General features: G+C 41.9%; 1 protein-coding gene and 1 long non-coding RNA gene across 3 annotated transcripts; one reads left to right on the top strand and one right to left on the bottom strand.

Moving 5' to 3' along the window:
- Positions 1 to 1,353: 1,353 nt before the first annotated feature.
- On the bottom strand, positions 1,354 to 5,401 carry LOC307220635. Of its 2 annotated transcripts, none has more exons than XR_013841011.1 (3): positions 3,810 to 5,401; positions 2,440 to 2,544; positions 1,354 to 1,524 (listed from the first exon to the last, which is right to left on the bottom strand). It is a non-coding gene; the product is annotated as an uncharacterized lncRNA (long non-coding RNA). The 2 variants fall into 2 exon arrangements; XR_013841012.1 differs by lacking the exon at positions 1,354 to 1,524 and adding an exon at positions 1,549 to 1,704.
- On the top strand, positions 3,097 to 20,660 carry IMPA2 (inositol monophosphatase 2). Its single transcript, XM_079984588.1, has 8 exons — positions 3,097 to 3,522; positions 5,804 to 5,937; positions 8,291 to 8,395; positions 9,414 to 9,459; positions 11,416 to 11,524; positions 13,190 to 13,298; positions 14,033 to 14,184; positions 15,824 to 20,660. Exons 1-8 carry the CDS (start codon positions 3,415 to 3,417, stop codon positions 15,937 to 15,939), a joined length of 879 nt encoding a protein of 292 aa, XP_079840714.1. The 5' UTR covers positions 3,097 to 3,414; the 3' UTR covers positions 15,940 to 20,660.
- Positions 20,661 to 21,783: the final 1,123 nt, after the last annotated feature.

Below are 21,783 nucleotides of genomic sequence, written 5' to 3'. Positions count from 1 at the left end.
CTTTTACAGAGGGTACATGACTTTTTAAAACATAATGACACTTGGTGATCAAAAGGATTTCAGTCTCATCAGGCAAAGGCTATTTTTAGTTAACAGCACCGAGAAGTCAAGTTATGAAAGTCTGTGGTTATGAAATATCGACTTCCTGGGGTTATGAAAGGTATATTAGAGCACGGTTCAACAGCTAGGAACCACCTGTCATTCACAGTAAACTAAACTAAGGAGTTGGAGGGACTGGGATAAAAATACAGCTCTGTTATTATCACTGTTCCATTGAGCTATGGTTCTTTCGCCAGAATCCTTTTGAAATTCTTAATCCTTATTTACAGCAAGAAATGGAAACGTGGCAGTTACTGCACTCCCAGCTCCCACCATCCAGGACCACTGGCCATAATGGCTGGGGCTGATGGGAGTCCAGGGACATCTGGAGCAACACTGTTTCCCTCCCCTGGGACATTTTAATGTACTTTCAATATAACTTTGCAGCATGTAATTTCAAGAACTAAGGCTTATATTTGCACAGGTATTCACTGTTGTTCAGTGAAACCAGGGTGCTCTTAAACAATAAAACTGACAAATATTGGTTATTTATTATTTATATACCGCCATCAATGTAGATGGCCGTGTACATAATTAAAATAAGAAATTCTAACCCAAAGAGTGTACAATCCAGTTCAGTGCTAAGTGTTTGTATAGCTGCAATGCTTAAGTGTCCACAGTATCTTTATAAGGGAAGATTGGGGAGAAAAAAATGGGAGCAACTGGCTACACCCCTCTGAACTGATTGGCCATGCCCCCATGACTTCCTCGCAGCCCTTACCAGTCTAGTAGACATGGTGGCAGGTAGCAGGTTTGGCGTGCACACACAATTAAAACATAATGCAAATGAGATGCATATTTTTTCAAAAAAGAAAAGAAAAATAAAGATAGGATTGTTAACAGTCTCAGCTTTATTGCTACATACAGGCTCCCTGTTCTGTCTGCTCTGTTGTGCAAGTCAGGAGGTAAAGCTAAAGCTAAAGGACCCCTGACTGTTAAGTCCGGTCACGAACAACTCTGGGGTTGTGGTGCTCATCTCGCTTTACTGGCCGAGGGAGCTGACGTTTGTCCATAGACAGTTTTTCCAGGTCATGTGGCCAGCATGACTAAGCCACTTATGGCAAACCAGAGCAGCGCACGGAAACGCCAGTCAGGAGGTAGAAAGCCCAATTGAATTCAATAGCACTTACTTCTGAGCAGGCATGTTTAGGACTGCACTGTAAATCCCCCACCCCCTTTTTTTTTGTATGTTGGTACTTTGAAAATAAAACTGTCAATAGTAGTTTTAAAGAGTCCCCAAACTGTCTGTGATTCATCATACCATAATGAATCAATATTTGCATTATTATTCAGAAGCTGATCCCGCCACTTCTGCACTATGAATAAAGTGGAAGCAGTTTTCTACAAACCAGCCTTCATGTTCCAGTGAGTAAGGTTTCATTATGCATAATTCCGGCTCCGCACAGAATGTCTCCAAAGCATGCCCTAGCAAGAAAAATCAGGGTGGAAAAATATGTTAGCTGCAGCTGGAACATAAAGCTGAATACCAAACGAATATGTGGGAAATGTGCTGGAAAATAATGCTCATATCACTGATAACCAAACAACAACTTTTGAAGGAAATGAAACCCTTCTCATGTCCAGTTACTTCAACAGTAATCTACCCTGTGAGAAGTAAGAAGGGAGTGGCCAAGGCAAATTAAGACAACACTAAGACCTTCTCCAGTCAGACTTCCCTCTCCCCACCTAGGGCTAACTTTACATATAATATATTTTAGTATTTTAAAATTATAAACTGCTTGGAGGGACTTGACAGAAAGGTGATATATAAATGCAACAAATAGGTATTTTGAAAAACAGAGAGCATATTTTAAGCATTATGCAATGTGTGTGTGTGTGTGTGTGTGTGTGTGTGTAGCATTTTATTGTCCACAGATATGAGATTCTATTGCTTAGTGATACAATAAATACAAATGTGTGTATTATTTTCTAAGTTTATATACTAAAACTGTAAACCACAAAACTTTCACAGCCTGGAAATATAAGGTGCAGGTTAAGATGCAACATTCTCATAATTTAGGAACAAATGTAATGTGAGGCTAGGAACTGACCACATCATTGGTTCATATTTTCGGGTTCTGATCTATTTATGTAACATATCCCATTTCTGCAGCCAAATGCACCATAACAGGTACATGAAGAACCTGATCCTTTGTGCATTTATGTACATCTGTTTTTAAACCTACAAAATGTACAGCCTTGACAAAGTGAGTAGGAGGCATGGGAATGGGGTGGAGATGAAAGCAGAGGTATTAAGGGTTCTGCAGAACAGGAGGAAATTGTGGCTTCCTAACTGGGTGTAGGGCCACCCATAAGGCAAGGATGTAGATCTTAACTCACTGCTTGCCCCTAGATTTTAACTCACTCCTCCTTCCCTGGAGACGAGGGAGCACCATTTTGTGGTTCACCTCAGAACGGCGAAATTTTGTCTTGGTCCAGCCCTGACTGGGCGGAAGGTGAAAAGTATGTTAACAGATGCAATGCGTGGGAAGAGGAAGATGTAGGAGCTTTCCGTGGGGGTGGTTTGTGTGCAGGAGAGGGGAGGCATGGATATTTCTGCAGAAATGCGGTTGGCAAGCTCCATAATTACATGGGGTGGGAAAGGGCATTTCTCGGGGGATAAAGCGAGGGGAACAGCGCCGCGGGTTGGCAAGCTGAACGACCCTGTATAGCAACAATGACAAAGTGCTCTGCAGTCAGAAGCAACTTCAGAGAGGAAGAGGTGAGGATGAGACCAGATCTTAAACTGAGGCGGGCGGCTGCCTGAAAGAAGCGAGGAACTTCCTGTGAGCCACATCCTATTTCTCACACACAAAAACACACACCCACCCGAGCCCATGATTCGTCCTCTGCTCAAGGGCCCAGCCTTTGCGGCTGCTGCCACAAGCAGTCTGAACGGCGTCCTAAAATTAGCAGCCAGCGAGCGGGCTTTGCGTGGCCAGGAGGCTGCCGCTCCTGGATGGGTGCAAAGCGCCGTCACTCTCGCCCAAGGAGGCGGCGCCTCTGCCGTCAGCGCCTCTCTCGCCTCCCCGAGCGAGGAAAGAGGACGCGGGAGCCAGACGGACGAGGAAAGTCGGAGCGGGGACGCAGCGGGGCAGCAGAAGTCCAGCAGCGAGCGGGAGGAGAAGCAGCAGCAGCAGCAGCAGCAGCCCCAGCCAAGCGGCGGGGAAGTTGCACGAGCGACGCCCGAGCGAGCGCTGCGCCTGGGCCCCCTGCTCGCCCTCCGCGCGCGCTGGGGACCGAGGAGGGGAGGCCGCCTCGCTTGGGCCCCGAGAAGGAGGAGGCGTCCTGGAAGGGAGGGGGGCAGCGGCTGCCATGAAGGCCAGCGGGGAGCAGAAACGGGGCGAGGCGGCCGCCAGCCCGGGCGACCCCTGGAAGGAGTGCATGGAGGTGGCGGTGCAGCTGGCGCTCCGGGCCGGACAGGTGAGCAGGCGCCACGTGGGGGGCTCTGGGGAAGCAGGGCTGCAAGGGGGAGCGGGGCGGCGGCGTTTCATTCCGCTGCTGCCCCTTCCCCGGCCCTGCGGGGTCTGTAAGCAAGAAGAAGCTCCAAACACGGATTGACATGCCTCTCTGCCTCCTTTTGAGATTCGTGTGGAACTTGAGAAATCGCTGCATCTCTCTCTCTCTCTCTCTCTCTCTCTCTCTCTCTCTCTCTCTCTCTCACACACACACACACACACACACACAAACACACACACACACAAAATTACCTGCTGGGCAGCGAAGGGCCAGGTCTCCTGGTTGCGGACAGAGCTTCTGAGTACTGCAAGCCTTTTGCACGCAGCCTTGTCAATTCTGGCTGGCCGGTCGAGTTTGTGCATGTTTGGCGGGGACGCGAGGTGCATTTAGTTTAATAGCTCCCTCTTACTCCCGAGCAAGTGCATAAGATTGCACGTGGAGAAAAGAATGGGGAGATGCTGGTGAAAGAGAGAGAACTGGTGGACAGAAGTACTTTTTCCAGAAATGAAGTCAGATGTGGGCTAACTGTGGATTAACAGTTTAGGAGGTAAATGGGGTTCAACTGGGCCAGGTCAAACAAAAGGGCAAAGGAAAGCTACCTTGCATTTCTGGACATTACAGAAAAGGCTCTTCTTAACTACCTGGCCTAAAAGTAGCCCATGGTAAAATATCAAAGAAAACATTGTTGGAACACTTGGTTTAAAAAAAACCAACACATTAATTTGAGGTTGTTGAGTGGGTTTAAATGGGAGTAATCTGTATTGCATCATTGTTGTATCTGCATTAATGTGTTCAGTGTCAAGGATGTATCTTATTAATATTTAACAAGAGTTTGGGTAAGAGTCTGTAGTCCTGATTTCACTAGGAATGCCTTGCTTTTCCATTGCCAACTTCAGATACCATTTAAGGAGCCACATTGTTAAGATGTGACCCCTTTTTTAAAGGGCAATGTATAGGTTGAAAAAAAAATGAGTTAAAGGAAATACTGTATCAGTTTCTAGCCATTAGCTGGTAGTTGAAAAGGTGTTTTGACATACAGGTAAGGAGAACTATGCATTATAAGAAATCCTAGTAAAATGACCCAGTAAGAACTACTGTACATCGATATGCAAAAATAGAGCAGTATTTGAAGGTAAGAATGATCCCATATATAATAAACAGGTTCTCTTTCCAGGCCAGGTTGATTGTAATTTCTTTTCAATGTCAGAGTTCAGTCCTGAAATGTGAGGACTGTTCTCACAAGGACAGGACCCAACTTGCCTCAGTCAGCAATCTGGCCACTAAATTCTGTACCAGCTGCAGTTTCTGAACAGTTACCAGGAGGAGTCATGGGGAAGGGCCATAGCTCTGTGGAAGAGCAGAAGATTCCATGTTTAGTCCCTGACATCCCCAGCTTGGGCTGAAAGAGACTCCTGTCTAAAATGGTGGACAACCACTGTCAGTATACACATTACTGAGCTAGATGGCCCCATGGCCTGTGTCAGTATAACACAGCTTCTTTTGAGTTGTCAAATTAAAGCAGAAGTAATAGGTAAATTGGGTAAGCATGCCCTGCTACCATAGGGTCGCATTCTGAAACCATTTTGAAGGAAAGGGATTTAATCCAAAAGCAATTCCGTTTGATTTCAGTTGAAACAACAATGTGTAAAAATACTATCTTGTTGAAGTCTCCCCTTCCTTCGTAAAATTTGGATAGCTATCAAGCTACTAAAGCAGAATTTGGTCAAATGCTTTGGTAGACGTCAAGGGGAAGATATGCCCATTGTTCTCGGAAAACAATTGTGTGTGTTTAATACCACATACAGATAGCCCTCCCTCTCACCCATCCTCTGAGTGATGAAACATCTTACCTACTCTCTTCAGGATAATTTCACCATGGAAATCACTGTGAAACAATATGTAAAAATACATTTGTGCTTATAATAATTTAGAAACAAACCTGTGGCTTCCAACGCAGCAAAGTTCTAAATGTTGAAAATGTAACCGAATGGCTTTTTACATCTTGATTGTGTACATCAGCACAGACCAGTGTCTCTGAAATATTGGTGACATGTCACAGCAGTACCAGTTTGATTTTTTTATGGTGGGGGGAATAATTTTTATTTGATTTTACAAAACCCGTTTGATGTTTTTAAGCAATTCTATATGGGCATAAGTGTGAACTTTTTTTGTCTATTGTCGTTTGAGTCAGTTGAGAGTTCTGTGGAGGGAAATGGTAAAGTAATTTCTGATTTAATTTTTCTAGATTATTAGCAAAGCTCTCACTGAGGAAAAACAGGTGTCTACCAAAACTTCTGCAGCAGATCTTGTGACAGAAACAGATCACTTTGTGGAGAACTTAATTGTTTCTGCTCTGAAAGAAAAATTTCCCTCTCACAGGTAGGTCCAGCTATGGTATTATCCTAGGCAAGTTACGTATGTTTTGAACTGGGATTGAAAATGTCATTCTGTGAATAAGAAAGCTTGGAGAATAGCAATACTAATAAGCTGTTTCACACATTGTATGAATGCAGTGACTGATACAAACATGCACCTCACGTACACTAGTAAGAGAACAGGGATTGGCTACAGTTCTGTCAAGCGTACTGTTGGTGATAAACTTAAATGTGCCACCAATTGTCTGACGATGTCATAAATGGATGGGGAACTGTCAACCTGTAGGCTAGATGCAGCCCATTGAGCTTTTGCATGCATCCTGCAGCCTCCCCTCATCTGTTTCAGCCCCATGAAGCAATTAGCTGGGACCATTTTTCTTAACCCTAATTGCTGCATGGGAGTGATTTTTGTGGTGGTGAGAGCTAGCCATGGTGAGTTAACCTTCCCCATATGTTGCTACTCTTCTAAAGATTGTGAGGAGCCAGAATGGCAATTAGGCTTAACAGATCCCATTAATGCAAATGGGGGCCTTTGTTTTAAACCTAATTGCCAGATTGCTAGCAGTGGGGGAGAGAACGGAAGATTTGTAAATAACTTATGAAAGGGGGATGGATGAGCATGGGGACGTGTGGTTTTCGCCTTGTCTACCACTGACATGCAGCCCTCAACCTAGCTGGATCCCTAGTTATGCAATAAAATGTATAGCCTATCCCAGTGCTTTGAGACATGTTAGACTGAGAGATAGTCATTCAATGGGTTTTGTGGTAATTGGGGATTTGAACCGAGATGCTTCAAGTGATCTACCAGCCCCAGAAGAAACCAAGAGCTTCTTTTCCCTCTGGCACAGCACCACAGCTAGGAGGTTATAGTGCTCAGGAAACAGGAAGGAGCACTTGGGGCATTTGGAAAGTAAGTGAGTAGAGATCTGGGTGGGGAGAGACGAACCTTTTCTCAAAGCAATGAGTGGGGAAAGACAGAACTGGGAACACTTTACTTCACCATCACGATGCTGGGATAGGAGGGGAGGGCTTTTCCTCTCAGCACAGTCCTGTGATGGAGAGGTACCTGCCCCCTGCTCCTCTGCTGATTGGCAGAGAAAGGGTGACTGATTGTCCTCAGGAGAACAAAAGGTTGACCACCTTCCTGTAACCATTCTACTCCTCCAGTTAAACATCAGGTGAGAGTTGTTGAATATAACTGGTTGGCCATGGACAGGAGACAACATGTTAAAAGGGTGTGTTCTTTTTTAATTCTCCTGCCTCCAATGTCTTCTCAAATCCAGATTAGATTTCCCGTAATGAAATGAATACAGTAGTTTTAGCCTAATCTTAGTGAACATCTGTTCACATGAAAAAAAGCCCAACAGCAGCAACAAAAACAGTAACCTTCCCTTTATATAGGCTGGAATTGAAGGTTGTTTTCACAAGTATAGCACTAAGCTTCAATAGACAGTTGCCATCTAGTTTTAATTGGGAAATAATAGCTATGAAATGGTGGGGAAACTGTAACTCTTCCAGGTGTGGGTAATCTTGTAAAGCTTGATGTCCTTTGCGCAAGCTGGAACTAATTGCTGCAATGTACACAAAGTGCAGCAAAAGGTCAAGGGTTGCATGTGCATGTATAGCACAAGACATGTTCAAAAATACATGTGGTGTTTTGTGTAAAAATGGTCCTGTTCTTGGAAACAAATCATAGTAAGCGTTAATTGCAGTTTAGGCTTCTGATCTCCTTGTGTCCTGGAAAAGGAGGCCAAAGCTTGGTGCAGCTCATTCTCTTCATGCTAAACCATGGTTTAGTGTGATGTTCAAATATGGCAATCGCATGACTAGGGAACCCACACTGTGATTTAAAGCCAAATAAGACACAATAGTGATGAACAGGCGTTTTCTATTCATGTGCCTGCCCGGTTCATATATTGGACAAAGGTTGAATCTTACTCAATAGTTTTTATTTCAATAGTAAGAAAACTATTCCTTGCAGATTGACTTGTATATCTTCTATATGTGCTTCTGACTGTCATCCAAAATGACACCTCTTACCTGTTGTGATGTACAAACTGTTGCTACATTGTATTCACACACAGCTTTTCATGAGTGAAGATACAGTACATGGGTTTCCCTTTGTGTAAGACCCTGAAACCTCCGTAGAGGCCCTGAAAGTAACTTGAACACCTTCTATATGTGCTCTTGGATAATATGCAAAGACTCATATAGATCCCCTTAGCATAACTTTTAGTACTTTATCTGATGCTTGTTTGAGGCCAAATGTAGCAGAAAACAGCTACGTTTGGGAATGCCAGTGCCTAAGTGCCTTCCAATAAGTAATAATTCAGTTTTAATTTTCTCGTCCATTATAGGTTTATTGCTGAAGAAGCAACCGCTGCTGGTTCAAAGTGCATTCTCTGTGACAGCCCTACCTGGATTATTGATCCTGTTGATGGCACCTGTAATTTTGTACATAGGTAAATACATAAACAGTGCTGCAAAAAAGCTACGTCTGCCTTTTCTCAAGCTCTCTGCCGTGCTTTATTTTTCTGTGTCCAACCTATTTGAGTAAGGCTTGTTTGCATATAAGGTTACTTTCTTGAGTCAACTTCTGCCCCAGTGCTTTGGGAGGAAGACTCTGATGAGTGCATATGCACAAGCTCGATTGTAGTTTATGACTTTGGGCTTCCCAAGTGTTATTGTGTGGGGAGTGCACACACTCAATTCCTTTGTTACATAGTTTGGCTACTATCAAGATAGGTTCTTGCCCTTGTAGTGCCTTGTGGAAGTCTATTACAGGTGGACCGAACTGAATAGCACCAAAACACAAGTGCAGGGACAAGTACCAAAAGGGTGTAGTTACTAAATAGCACAAGAATTTGGAGCTACCATTGCTGTACCACAAACAATCAACAACTGTAGTGGTTGGCACCTTCGTTCAGCATACCAGTTACCTATAAAAACCTTATTCTAAAAGAGTCCCGCATCATCAGAGGCTCTGGCTGAAATCCAGAGAACTATTGGACTAGTACAATGTTCCTAAGGACAATAGCTTTTAACAGTATACTTTCCTTCTCCCTGCCATTAGCATGGCAAACTGGTTTTGAAACTCAGTGGAGAGTTCAAAAGAGGGAGGGACGGTTGTAGTTGAATCAGTCGTCAAGTTCTGATCAATTGCACAGCATCCTAAGATTTGAAGAAGGGAAAGGGATTTTCTGAGAATCAAAGTCAAGTCAGCTATTTCTGCTTCAGCTAGAGGGGAAAGGTCACTGCTAAACTGATCCACCAGATCAGGATGCCCCTCATTCTTTAACCATTGGGCTCGTTTTTAAAAGGTAAAAAGTAAAAATGTGCAATTCCTTTATATACAAAGAAATTAAGACTCTCAGATTTCTTAGCTGAGAACCAACACAATTGCATTTCTGACAGGTAAAGTTGTTGAAATTAACTGTTTAGAGAATGTACTAACAGACGCAACTGGTTTTATTTACACAGGTTTCCGACTGTGGCCGTCAGCATTGGATTTGCTGTTAATCAAGAGGTATAGGATAAAGCCTTATCTGCTGCTATCGTGATTAAGTGAAAGATTAATATCTAACAAACTTAGTGAGAATCTTGTGAGCTTCATAACAAATAACAAAGTTCACAGAAAGCCATTTAGGTTACTGTATTTATCTTGAAGTGTTAATCTGTTATAACCTTGGTTTGAATACACCAATCTGCATAATCCTGAAACCAATCCTTCGGTGTTGTGAGTAGTCTTATTATGACCTACGATAAGTGAATGGATTCTGGAATCATTCTTTGGGTAAAAGAGTATGTATAAGTCGCCCTGCCTTTATGGCTGGCAGAGTGTAAAGGTAGCTAATCCCAGTTTCTGGGACCTGTTTTTATAAGTAGTCTTGCATGTTTTAATTCTATCAATGTTTAATTGTTTTTTAATGATGGCTTTTTCTATGTTTTTCTTATTTTTAATTTGTAAGCCACCTTGAGTCCCTGTCAGAGAAAAATGTGGAGTATGTATGTATGTATGTATGTATGTATGTCTCTTTTATTAAATAAGGTCCATTAAAATCAACAAGACTTTTTTCCAAGTAAATGCATTTAGGAGTGTCATACTTAAGGGAAAGGTCAGATCAAGCCATGCTATTTGTTTCCTGAGTGACTGCGCAAGCAGCTTCCAGCTCATCAATCAAGTGGCAGACTTACCAGTTGTTGTTTTTTTCTATTGCCATCTACCTACCTGTGCCACAACATAATTTTTCATTCTTGTCTTGACTGTTAGAAAACCTGTATTGGCAGCCTTTATAAGTCTGCCCTTGATACTATTCCTTCAAGGGCAGAGTAGCTGACTTTGCATTACACAGATGCAATGGTAATGCAATGCAGTCTTTCTTCGTGCAGAACCCACTAGAACAGAAAAGGACTACGCTGTAGGGGAAACAACAAATGTTGTCTGTTGGCTGGGACACACCCTTGTTGCTAGATGGCAGGTGGAAAGGACAAAGCTGTTCCATAGAATAATATTTGGCAAAGACATGTTGGGTAGGGATAATAGTCTTGCATTTAGTTCTTATCACTACGCCTGTACTGTATATTCAACACCGGATATTAGTACAGTGGTGCCCCGCTAGACGAAAGGGTTTTCCGTTTCGGAGGCGCTTTGCAAAACGAATTTCCCTATGGGCTTGCTTCGCAAGACAAAAATGTCTTGCGAGTTCCTGCGGGGTTTTCCCCCTTTTCCCTCCCTTTTCCTAAGCCCTAAGCCACTTATCAGCTGATCCGCTGATAAGCCGCTTATCAGCTAAAAACCGCTAAACCGCTAATAGCGCTAATCCGCTAAGCTGTCAATGGGCTTGCTTCGCAAGACGAAAAAACCGCTATAAGAAGAGCCTCACGGAACGGATTAATTTCGTCTTGCGAGGCACCACTGTAACTCTTAGGATACAACTTCACATGCCTGTGTCAGACTTACTTATTCAAAGCAACTGTAAAATAAGGTATAGGGGTGATGTCAAGTAGAGATGGGATACTGAACCTTTTATCTATGGATTTTGTACCGTAGGTTACTTGAAGCCTCTGTCCTCTGTCCAGGCAGCACCACTCAACAGACTTAGCAAACAAGAGTTTTTGTGCCAGCACTATATCTGGATAGTAACTGGTGCTTAACTTGAAAACTAAGCAGTTGTGTGATATGTTTGATGTGTTGAGCTCTTGCTCATTGTTGTCATCACTGCAGAAAAGATTTCCAGGGTCTTTCTGAACATGTAAGAATTAGCCCTAAAATGTCTGTGGAGATGGATTAACTAATTTCTTATTGAAATTTTATGTACCTTGTGAAGTTGAAAGTCTGGCGTGCTCAAAACCATTTCTTCTTTATTATCAGTAGCATAAACTGCCATTTATATGCATTTTATATAGTGATAATCTGTTTATATTGCAATATATATAATACAAATTGCATTCACGATCTTTTTCCTTTCCCAAAATGCTAAAGCTTGAATTTGGTGTAATTTATCACTGCACGGAAGAACGATTATACACTGGTAGAAGAGGTCAAGGGGCATTTTGTAATGACAAAAGGCTTCAGGTATCAAAAGTGACAGGTTGGTTTAAGCTCTCTAAAAGAAATATTTTGAATATTGTATTATTAGAGAGTCGTTACCATATGTAGGTAGACTTACAGAGCAATCTTCTGCATATTTACTCAGAAGTAAGATCCACTCTGTTTAGTGGAGCTTACTTCCAGGTAAGTGCACATAAGATTGCACCTTCGATGTATCTTCTGCATAACTGAATATATTTTACATTTATTTAAGTAGTCCTTTTCTATACCATACTTTAATTATTGAGCTTAATAGTTTAAAATAGGCTTTTATAAATCACTGTAAATTTGGCTGCAACAAAACTGGTGACCCTTGCTTAATCTTATGATTAGGCAGCTCTTGAGTGACAGGTGAGTTCATATCTTAAGAATGGTGCTGGCATGAATCTCTGTACAATTATGTAAAACTACCTGAAAAAATGTATTCTAAACATTACAGCCACTGCAGGGAAAGTATTTTAAGTGTACCCCATTTCATGTTGGGGCTGCAGTAATGAAGCAGCCTACTTAGGGTGGATTAGCACTGTCAGCCTGCAGAGTTGGTGGAATTCTAGATTATTTATTACCTATTTCTTGTTGGAAAATATGTTGACTGATTTCTATCAGTGGACGTAGAGAAACTTTTTATTGTGATTAAGGAAGACTAGCAGACTTCTCAATGGAAAATTAAAAAAAAAATAACGTAGTATGTGAAGTATGTATGTATACGCTAAAGAAAGGTTGTCCAAAAGCTTGAAATTCAGTTAACTGGTCCTGGAATACTAGGACTTGGGATAGGCTTCTAATGTGTGCAACTCTGAAATAGCAGCATGAGGATATGCAATCACTTTAGAGGCTTTTTCAAAATAATATGTTAGTTCATGGTGGTAGTATTGATTCTGAATTTTGCACCTATGAATTTTGCAAATATGATATGATAGGAATTATATATTCTACTGCAAGATCTAAAATGTACTTTGTGCTAGGCTTAGAGCTGATGGGATGTAGAATTATTTTGACTGAACATTATTGCAGAATCTGCTGTGATTCTAAGAGGGTAAGACTTTGCTTCCAAATAAATTCATTTAGCTAAAAGTAATAAGCAGATATACTGGGACGCAGGTGGCGCTGTGGGTTAAAGCCTCAGCGCCTAGGGCTTGCCGATCGAAAGGTCGGCGGTTCGAATCCCTGCGGCGGGGTGCGCTCCCGCTGCTCGGTCCCAGCGCCTGCCAACCTAGCAGTTCGAAAGCACCTCCGGGTGCAAGTAGATAAATAGGGACCGCTTACCAGCGGGAAGGTAAACGGCGTTTCCGTGTGCGGCTCTGGCTCGCCAGAGCAGCGATGTCACGCTGGCCATGTGACCCGGAAGTGTCTCCGGACAGCGCTGGCCCCTGGCCTCTTAAGTGCGATGGGCGCACAACCCCAGAGTCTGTCAAGACTGGCCCGTACGGGCAGGGGTACCTTTACCTTTACCTTTAATAAGCAGATTTGTTTTCCATAATTTCAAGACACAGAATTTTGTTGAAAGCTTTTGGAAATAAGCAAGACTCATAAAAAAGAACATTAATATATGAACATGCGAAGCGATCTTATTGTAAAATATCCAAAGATCCTTCACAGTAGAAATAGGACAGTGCCTAGTTTGAAAAGCTGTTGCAATAATTCAAAATAACCTTTTGTCTTGCAGATATCTCAAAGGCCTTGATTTTAACAGAGATTGGCCCAAAACGAGATCCTGACACTTTGAAACTATTTCTCAGCAACATGGAGCGATTGCTTAAGGCCCAAGCTCATGGGTAAGATCTTCTTTAAAAAGTAAATAAATCACAAACCTTTGTAAAGAAAAGAACCAGCACCCTCATTAACATTTCAGTTACTGAGGCCATCCATTTAAATTTAGTGAACCTAAACTTTTGCAGGCATTCTGGTGCACTTGCAGAACTCCCTCTGAACCAACTTCCCCATTCACTGCCAGTGGCGGAGCTTCATGCTCCGGCACCAGGGGGCGAGGCTGGTGCGCGTCCTGGGGGCAGAGTATGCGTCGCCTGCGGGGGTGGGACACCCAGCGGGGGGGGGGGGAGGCAGCCACGATGGCACCCTGCCGGTGCGCTTCCCCCCCCCACTCCTCTTCCTCCGCCAGTGTTCACTGCACCATCAAGATAGCTATTCAGTGTTAGAAGTCAGTTAGCACCCTCTCCTTTTTCTTCTTGCTTGGGAGTTATGAAGATGTGCCTTGTATTGCATTGTCAAGTGAATAGGACAAGCAGACATTGCTTGCTGGATATGATAACATTGTAAAGAACAGGGAAGATGTTGAGACAAACACCTGGAAACGTATGACTGGCTTTTCTTAAGATGATATTTTAACTTGTTGGGAATATGCCAGTTTGTCAGTGCAACAAATCGTTGGTTAAAATTGATGACTTGTTTTTCTAACCATGACTCATGAGCACATCCTCATGGGTTGGCTTTATCAATGGTTTTTGTTCTTTTCACAAGTCTTTTTGCTCCCACCTGTGATTTATTGTAGGGTTCGTGTCATTGGAAGTTCCACGTTGGCGCTCTGTCTTCTAGCATCTGGTGCTGCAGATGCATATTACCAGTTTGGCTTGCACTGTTGGGACTTGGCGGCAGCTACAGTTATTATCAGAGAGGCAGGTGGTGTTGTGATGGATACTTCAGGTAAGCAAAAAAAATTTTTTTATAACACATGTTTATAATGCACATTTATTTATAAAAATATTCATATCACCACATCGTAAAAAAGCTGTTTACAACTATCTATCTATTTATCTATCTATCTAAACATAACATTTACATACAGGTACCATCAACTAATTACCGTATTTTTCCATGTATAAGACAATATTTTCCTCCCAAAAAAATTAAGTTTAAAATTGGGGGTTGTCTTATACATGGAATGTTGCAATTAAAAATATAATTAAATACATGCCACCATCCATATTATTTCCCCCCCCCCAGCCTCACCTCACTAATGGTCTCACGACAAACCCTGGTCTGGTACTCCTCCCCCAGCAGCTCCCACTCCGGACATTGTCCTTTCCACCCGGTTCCCTCAGTCGCCCCCTGGCTACCCAGACCCCCCATTCCCCAAGCACACTCACTCAGGCAGCTCTGGAAGTCGCAGCTCCTTGATCAGCATTCGCATCTGCCGGCACTTGTGGAGTAAATATGGTACATACTGTAAATACTGAGACAAAAGTGCAGCACACAGGTGGGAGAGCTGGAGCCGCAGCTACAATGGAGTTACACTGAGCTGACAGGAGCAGCTGCCATTACACAGCTTGCCTCACTGTTTGATGTTTCAATATACGGTACTAAATATACCGGTGTTTTGAATATTTAATAAAATATCAAAGTTGTTCGGTTTGGTGTTTAAAATATTTCTTTCTTAATTTTGGGCTCAAAAAATAGGGGTCGTCTTATACATGGGGGTGTCTTATACACGGAAAAATACAGTAATATGGAAAGATTGCCTGCATAAGTCTGGTGACATAGAAAAGTTTTTCAGGAAGTGTTAAAAGGCTGAAACTGAAGGTGCCTGCTCAATGTCTATTGGCAGAGCATTCCACCCTTATTGGGCAGAAAACGTCTCAGTTTTGTTGTTGTTGTCAGATGAATCCCACCAACTTGACAACCAGCTATGCTATTGCAGATGCTTTCAGTGATCAAGTTCAGATATAAGAGTTTAGGCATTCCTTAAGGTATCCTGGACCTAAGATGTTCATTTACAATGAATGCAAGGACCTTGAACCTGGCTCAGTTACAGATGGGCAGCTAGTGCATATGTTTTAACAATGATGACATATGCTATCAGCCATGTGTCCCAGTCAGCAGTGTAGCTGCTGCATTCTACACCAGCTGGAGATTTACAGCAGACCCAAGGGCTGTGCCACATAGAGCACATAGAGCCTCGAGGTTACCAGCACATGGACTTCTGCAGTCAGGCTATCCCAGACCAAACAGCTAGTAAAACTCAGAGGATGCTTGGGCATCTAGTAACAAAAATGAATCCAGGAGTACCCACAAGCTGGCACATGTTCCTTCAGAGGAAGTGCAACCCTATCTAGAACAAGCAGCTTACCTATCTCCCAAAGGTTGCCCCACCCTATGATAGAGGGAAGGTGGGTGTGTTCCAGCTAAGTGTTGCTCCTTAATGTCTTCCTGTGAAATGGAGGTCTTGCATCTGATGAATTGTACTATATGGGAAGTGGTTTGAGTCACAGAGGGGACAGAGTCTCACATTACTTTTGAACTTCAAGTGCTTTGTTTGACTGATCAAATCCCTCTCCTTTTGTAGGTGGACCTCTAGATCTAATGTCATGCCGAGTGGTCGCAGCAGGAACCCAGGAAATGGCTGCATTCATAGCTCAGGAAATTCAGACAATTCACTATAGGCGAGATGATGAGAATTGACTGGACTTACATATTCCTGAAAACAAGGAAACTTGTCCTTTTGGAACTACATTGCTTCCTTCAGGATGGCTTGCTTATAGGATAAATGGTTTAATTGTATGTTTCTTAATACAGTCTATATAGCAAAGGTATTATGAAAAAAAATTGCTTGCATTACAGGAAGGTGAAGGGAAATTTTTAAATTTTTGTAAGCTTCTTGGCCCCCTTTTAATGAGAATTTATTTCAACTATGCTTTTTTAAAAAAAAAAATCACAGTTGTCCCAGATTGAGTTGGCTTCTTGCCTCTTTTAGGCTGAAGCAGAGGGGAAGTGGGGTTTGTACCACATTCAAATATAAATAAAACTTTATTTTTGCAGATCTCAGGTAAATTAGTCTTTCTGCAGCAAAGGGAAAATTGTTTCGAATTGTGTGCCTAAAGTACTCACACTCAACAGTGCTTGAGAATTCTAAACTTAAAAGTACATGTATAGAACAAACCTTAGATAGTTACACTTCTATTTACTAAAAAAAAAAAAAAACTACACTCATTTATGTAGCACAGTCAAAAGTGGCAATGGCACATATCCTTGAACGGTGTATTATATTTATGTGGGTAACTTAAATAGTAGATGTTGGTGCTGATCAGAAGATGAAAAGCTGTTTTTCCAACATTTGAAAATCTTCAGCTTCAATCAAGCAGCACAACATAAATCACAGCAGGGTGTTTTTGTTTCATGACCTAGAAAATTCAATACAACATCACATAAGGATGTGATGGTTTTAACCTAGGTAATAGCACTGAGCACAGGAACTAGCTTGGCAGCCATACACACACGTTGAGTCATTACTATGGGGATGAGGAATCTTATTCAGGTGAGAACATAAGAAGAGTCCATAGTCCAGAATCCTAGAGCTAGATGTCTATATGGGAAGATCAGGCCTCACCTTGCCCTCCATGGGCCCTCCAGCCTTAGGATGCCATGAGCCCTGAACTCTTGAGCCTTCTCTCCCTTGGCTCAAAGACAGTTTGGACCCCTCTAAGAGAGGGGGGAGCCCAGTGGCAACCCCACCTTTGGCTCCCCCAGGACAGAGGGGGCCTGCTTCTCCACCACCAGAGCTGGGGGTGAGCAAGAATGCTAGGAGGGGAGGCAGGCAAGCTGAGTGGGCATCTCTCGGGGGCCCAACCTGGACAGGTGCGAAGGAAAGGGAACACCAAGCACTCTGCAATATTTAAGAGACTTGTTTGAAAAACCTTCATAGGATGGTAACCTTTCAGGGATTCTTTAGCTGTGGTTCCTGCACTGCAGGGAATTGAGCTAGATCACCCTTGGGGAAGCCTTCTAGCACTGCGATTCTGTGTAGCTCATAAGCAGAACCTGAGTTCAATAGTGCTCTTCTGATTCCCATTAAGTGGAATTCAGAGGCATGCTGCCTTCGATAGTGGAGTTTATAGAACGCTAGCAAAGAAAATCTCTTCCACTGGGTGCTAATACTTGAAAAGGGCTCTGAAGGGAGATATATTCAAAGGACTGAAGCAAAGCATTTTAACCAGTTATTGAAAATAGCATCAGAATCTTCTGTCTTGGCCGTGTTTAGTCAGTTGCTAAGAGAACCATGGAATTGAGTGCTTGAGCAGGAAAGGGTCATGACTTAGGCTTAGTTCTCACAAATAGCAGATAATGTGGTAAACCTCTTCCTGGACTCTACCATTTGTAGGTGTGGGCTCACATGACTGACTGAATGCTTCTCTGTACCAAAAAACAATAACCAACCAACCAAAATTTAGTACGTCAGAGGAATGATCCTAAGTTAGCCATACAAGTTCCCTAAATGTAGCAGTTCTGTTTATTTTTGTATGGCAGAGCATTCAGTCATATAAATCAATGCATGCTGTTTCAACTACAGCCCACAAAATATTTATTTCCTTATCTGTCCTTTGTGGGAGCTAGACTTAGAAATGATGTGAATCTACCGTTATCCACAATAACTGTGTGGATAATTGCTGTAATTTCTGCAGCTACTGAAAGTCAGCATCATGACCAAAACCCAGATAGTAGAACATTACCCCTGAAGTAGTCTGTGTCGCGTTAAGATCCTCTACACCTAAACACACTGGAAATAACTGCCATTAAAACTAATGATACTTTTAAGCACAAATACTCAGGATTGGGATTGTGAGACTGAGCCAGTTGGTCCCAATATGAAAATCTGGGACTAGGAATTTTCTTTTGTTCCATAGAAATACAACCCTGGCTTTATAAACAGACATCCTGCTGTCTAAGAGGAGTTTACTATTCTATTTAGCTATATGTGTGTGCAAGAAAAAGGATTGTAAAGACCCAAAGAATATTAATAAGATGGTGATGTATGCTGCTCTGAGCACAACCCACTCTGTGAATGGAAAAAGTGACTTGCAGATATTATAAATAAATGTTCTTAATGGAAGGGTCTGCAAAATCACAAGACATTGCTACATGTTAGCCTTGCTTCTGTTGCATTTTTTGTATATGTTTAAGAGCTTCTTTGCTGGAGCACTGTATGGTTTAAGAAGCAAAGCAGCCACAGAAATAATCCTTTAATTTGGTGCATCCGGTTCACCAAAATACTGTATAGTCATATGATGGAAACATTGTCACACATTGTTAATTGCATTGCAAAAATATTCAGGTGCCTGTGAGTTGTTTGCTCTGTTCCAGTCTGAACATTAATGGCAATGAATGTGTTATCTGTGTGAAATGTCTCATTTTCCCAGGTATAAAGTATTGTGATTTGAGTGTTTGGAAATTGTGGTGTCTCCAACAGAAGTGAAAACTTGAAGAAAGACATGAAGAATGCGCACAATAAATGAACAGTTTTTGTGTAATTGAACTTGTATGCAGGAAAGCCCTAAAAATGCAGAAACATTTGTGGATCACCTTTGTGTCTGTCTCAAGCTTTTAATTTGAGCATAGTTTTTGTGTGTGTTTTGGCAAAGCGAAGGTAGTGGGGAAACAAACTCTAAACCCAATACTAGTGCCAACACTAAACTCATGCTGTGCTTGAATGCTTGTCCTAATAGCTTATCTTATGGTTTAAAGGACTGCCAACTCCTTTGCTGATTTTCTGTGGCTTTACCAGCTAAATGGCAGGGTGGGGGGAATCGGCAAGTTATAGCTTTTTCTGTCAATGACTAGAAGATGTTATTACTGCTTAGTCATCTCCTTACCCCCACCCCCAGTCATTACTATGCAGGTACCTTAATTAACAAATAAGCTGGCAATCTGTTGTTCAGTAATTCTGAAGCAAACAAACTGAAGCTGTGCCAGTCCTAAACCGTGATGTGTGTCTGTCATTGCAAGTCAGACTGTACAAATATTTAAAATTGAGGGAGTACAGTTAAAGCACTGTTGACTTAATAGCACTTATCATTTATATAGCACTTCAGAATGTTCAAAGCACTTTCCATGTCTCATGTGTAAACCTTGTAAGAGTCCTCTAAGAGTAGTAATATCCTTATTTTGGGGATTGTGGAGAGAGCCTGCCTAAGACCAAGTTAATTCATTGAATGAGTCAAGATTCAAACAGTCTTATACACATTTAAGGCAAAGGTAAAGGGACCCCTGACCCTTATACACATTTACATGGGAGTAAATCCCATTTGGACACGGGTGGCGCTGTGGGATGCGGGTGGCTCTGTGGGTTAAACCACAGAGCCTAGGGCTTACCTATCAGAAGGTTAGCAGTTCGAATCCCTGCAACGGGGTGAGCTCCCGTTGCTCCGTTCCTGCTCCTGCCAACCTAGTAGTTCAAAAGCACATCAAAGTGCAAGTAGATAAATAGGTACCACTCCAGCAGGAAGGTAAATTGCATATGAGTGCTGCAACCCCAGAGTCGTCCACAACTGGACCTAACGGTCGGGGGTCCCTTTACCTTTACCTAAATCCCATTTGAATACAGTAAAATATATTAGACAAGCACAGGTTGTGCTACTCATGCATCTTTTCATTTCCTTCATTTCCATTTTTATAGCAGGCATAGTTGCTAGTTGGAGCCATGTCACTTGAGGGGGAGGGTTGTCAATTGCCCCCCCCCAATGATTCAGAATGTCTATTGCTCTTCTCCCTAGAATGATTTTGATAAGCAACTTGGAGAGAGGGTTGATTTATGAGAATCATGGCACAAGAGAAAAACAGCACCAAAGAACAATGGCATTTGGACTTGGTACATTCATTTTTAATATATATACAGTATTTAACCCATCCTTTGAAAAAATAGTGATTGAAGCTGAGTCTAACATGTCTTGGTATTATGTTGGTTATTTTTTTGTATACACATTACTGTTTTCAACTGAAAAAGTAGCAGAAGGAAACTGGCCATGTTGACAACCAAAATGTTAAAAAATAGCAACTCTGCTATTTTTGGGTAGCACAAAGTATTTTGTTTTCAGGTGCTGCACAATGAGTTGTTTTGTGTGTGATGTTATTCCAACATAAAGAACTTGGGAGCGCATGGGTTTCCTTTAAATGGCTTAGTTTACAATGTTTAGACATAAAAATTATGAATCTGTCTATACTGTGTGATTCTTACAGTAATTGTGCACCATTAACTGTTCACTATTAAACCTATTCATATCTGTGAAATACTGCTGTAAAATCTGGTAACCCAGACATTTCTACCTCTGTATGGGGCTATGAGGAATAATTAACGTGTTGCAGCAAAATCCTGAAAATCCTACTATTGAATTAAATAATATTATCCAGAATTATTAGAAGTATTAATGTATGTTGTCAAAACACTTACATTCTGCATGAAACTGGTTGGTCAAGGAAGTGCTGCTTCATATAATGTACAGTGAACTCACAGAAGTCCTTGCTGCAAGATGTAGTGTTATCTGTCTAACAGAGCATTGGACAGATTCAAGGAGAGGTAACTGTTGAAAGCTACTAGCTGTTTTTCTTCAAATATATGTAAAATCTGAAATGAGTAACTTGTTAACCAAAAGCTTAAGAGTACAACCTGGAACCCAGTGGTGTTTTACTTGCTTTTAGTAGAGCTGTTGTCTACGTCATGCTCATTTATGATCAGCCCCTTTCAAATAGTTAATAGGACTTTCATTTGTGAAGCACTGCAAAATTGCAGCCTTAGAATGCACGCCAAAGCCTTTCATGTGCAGGGGCCTTTGTTCTCTTTGTAAAAGAGAAATAAATAGCCTAGATACATGCAGGGGCTCCCTTCTGAAATGTTTCCTCAAAAAAGAAAGCTAGGAATCCTTCAGCCATGAAATGCATACAGATGTGGATCACAGCCATAGAGTGGCTATAGACTTTGTATAAGTTTAAGCAGTGAGGCCACTGAAGTCTACTTGTCATATTTTAAGTGTTCAGTCATAAGGGGAAAACATTTGTTATTTGTGTTTACACCAGATGCCAGCAGAACATAGCACTGATTGGCTTAGAACTAGTCACATCACTAATCCTCACCCTGAAACAGTATTTATGGGTTGTTGTTTTTTAATCATTTCTGCTTTTTAAAAAGAAGAGGAATGTACATTTAATTGAGTCAAACAATATATTCGTAGTGTGTTTGTTTAAGTGAACAGAATGGAAGGAGGGTCAAGAATACTGAGCTGGCATTAAATTTGCTGGCCATTATATTTATCAAATGCATTTGTGTGGTGATAGTAGTGGGAAAGCCGGGTTTGAGATGCAAGACGAAAGGTCACATCAAGTCATGACTTTGTTTTTACCATCAATATGTTTAAAGAGGGATTTTTCAAATTACAAATAAATACAAGGGTGCTTGTCATTGCTTAAATATTTCAAAATGAAGTCAAAGGGTTTTCTTGTGTGTGTGTTTCTTTGTGGCTGATTAGCTGCTCTCCCTGT

The sequence above is a fragment of the Podarcis cretensis genome (genome assembly GCF_951804945.1).
Source record: "Podarcis cretensis genome assembly, chromosome: 7".
NCBI classification, from domain to species: Eukaryota; Metazoa; Chordata; class Lepidosauria; order Squamata; family Lacertidae; genus Podarcis; species Podarcis cretensis.
The sequence above is the reverse complement of the archived record's forward strand: the minus strand, read 5'-3'. Positions and strand labels throughout refer to the sequence as shown.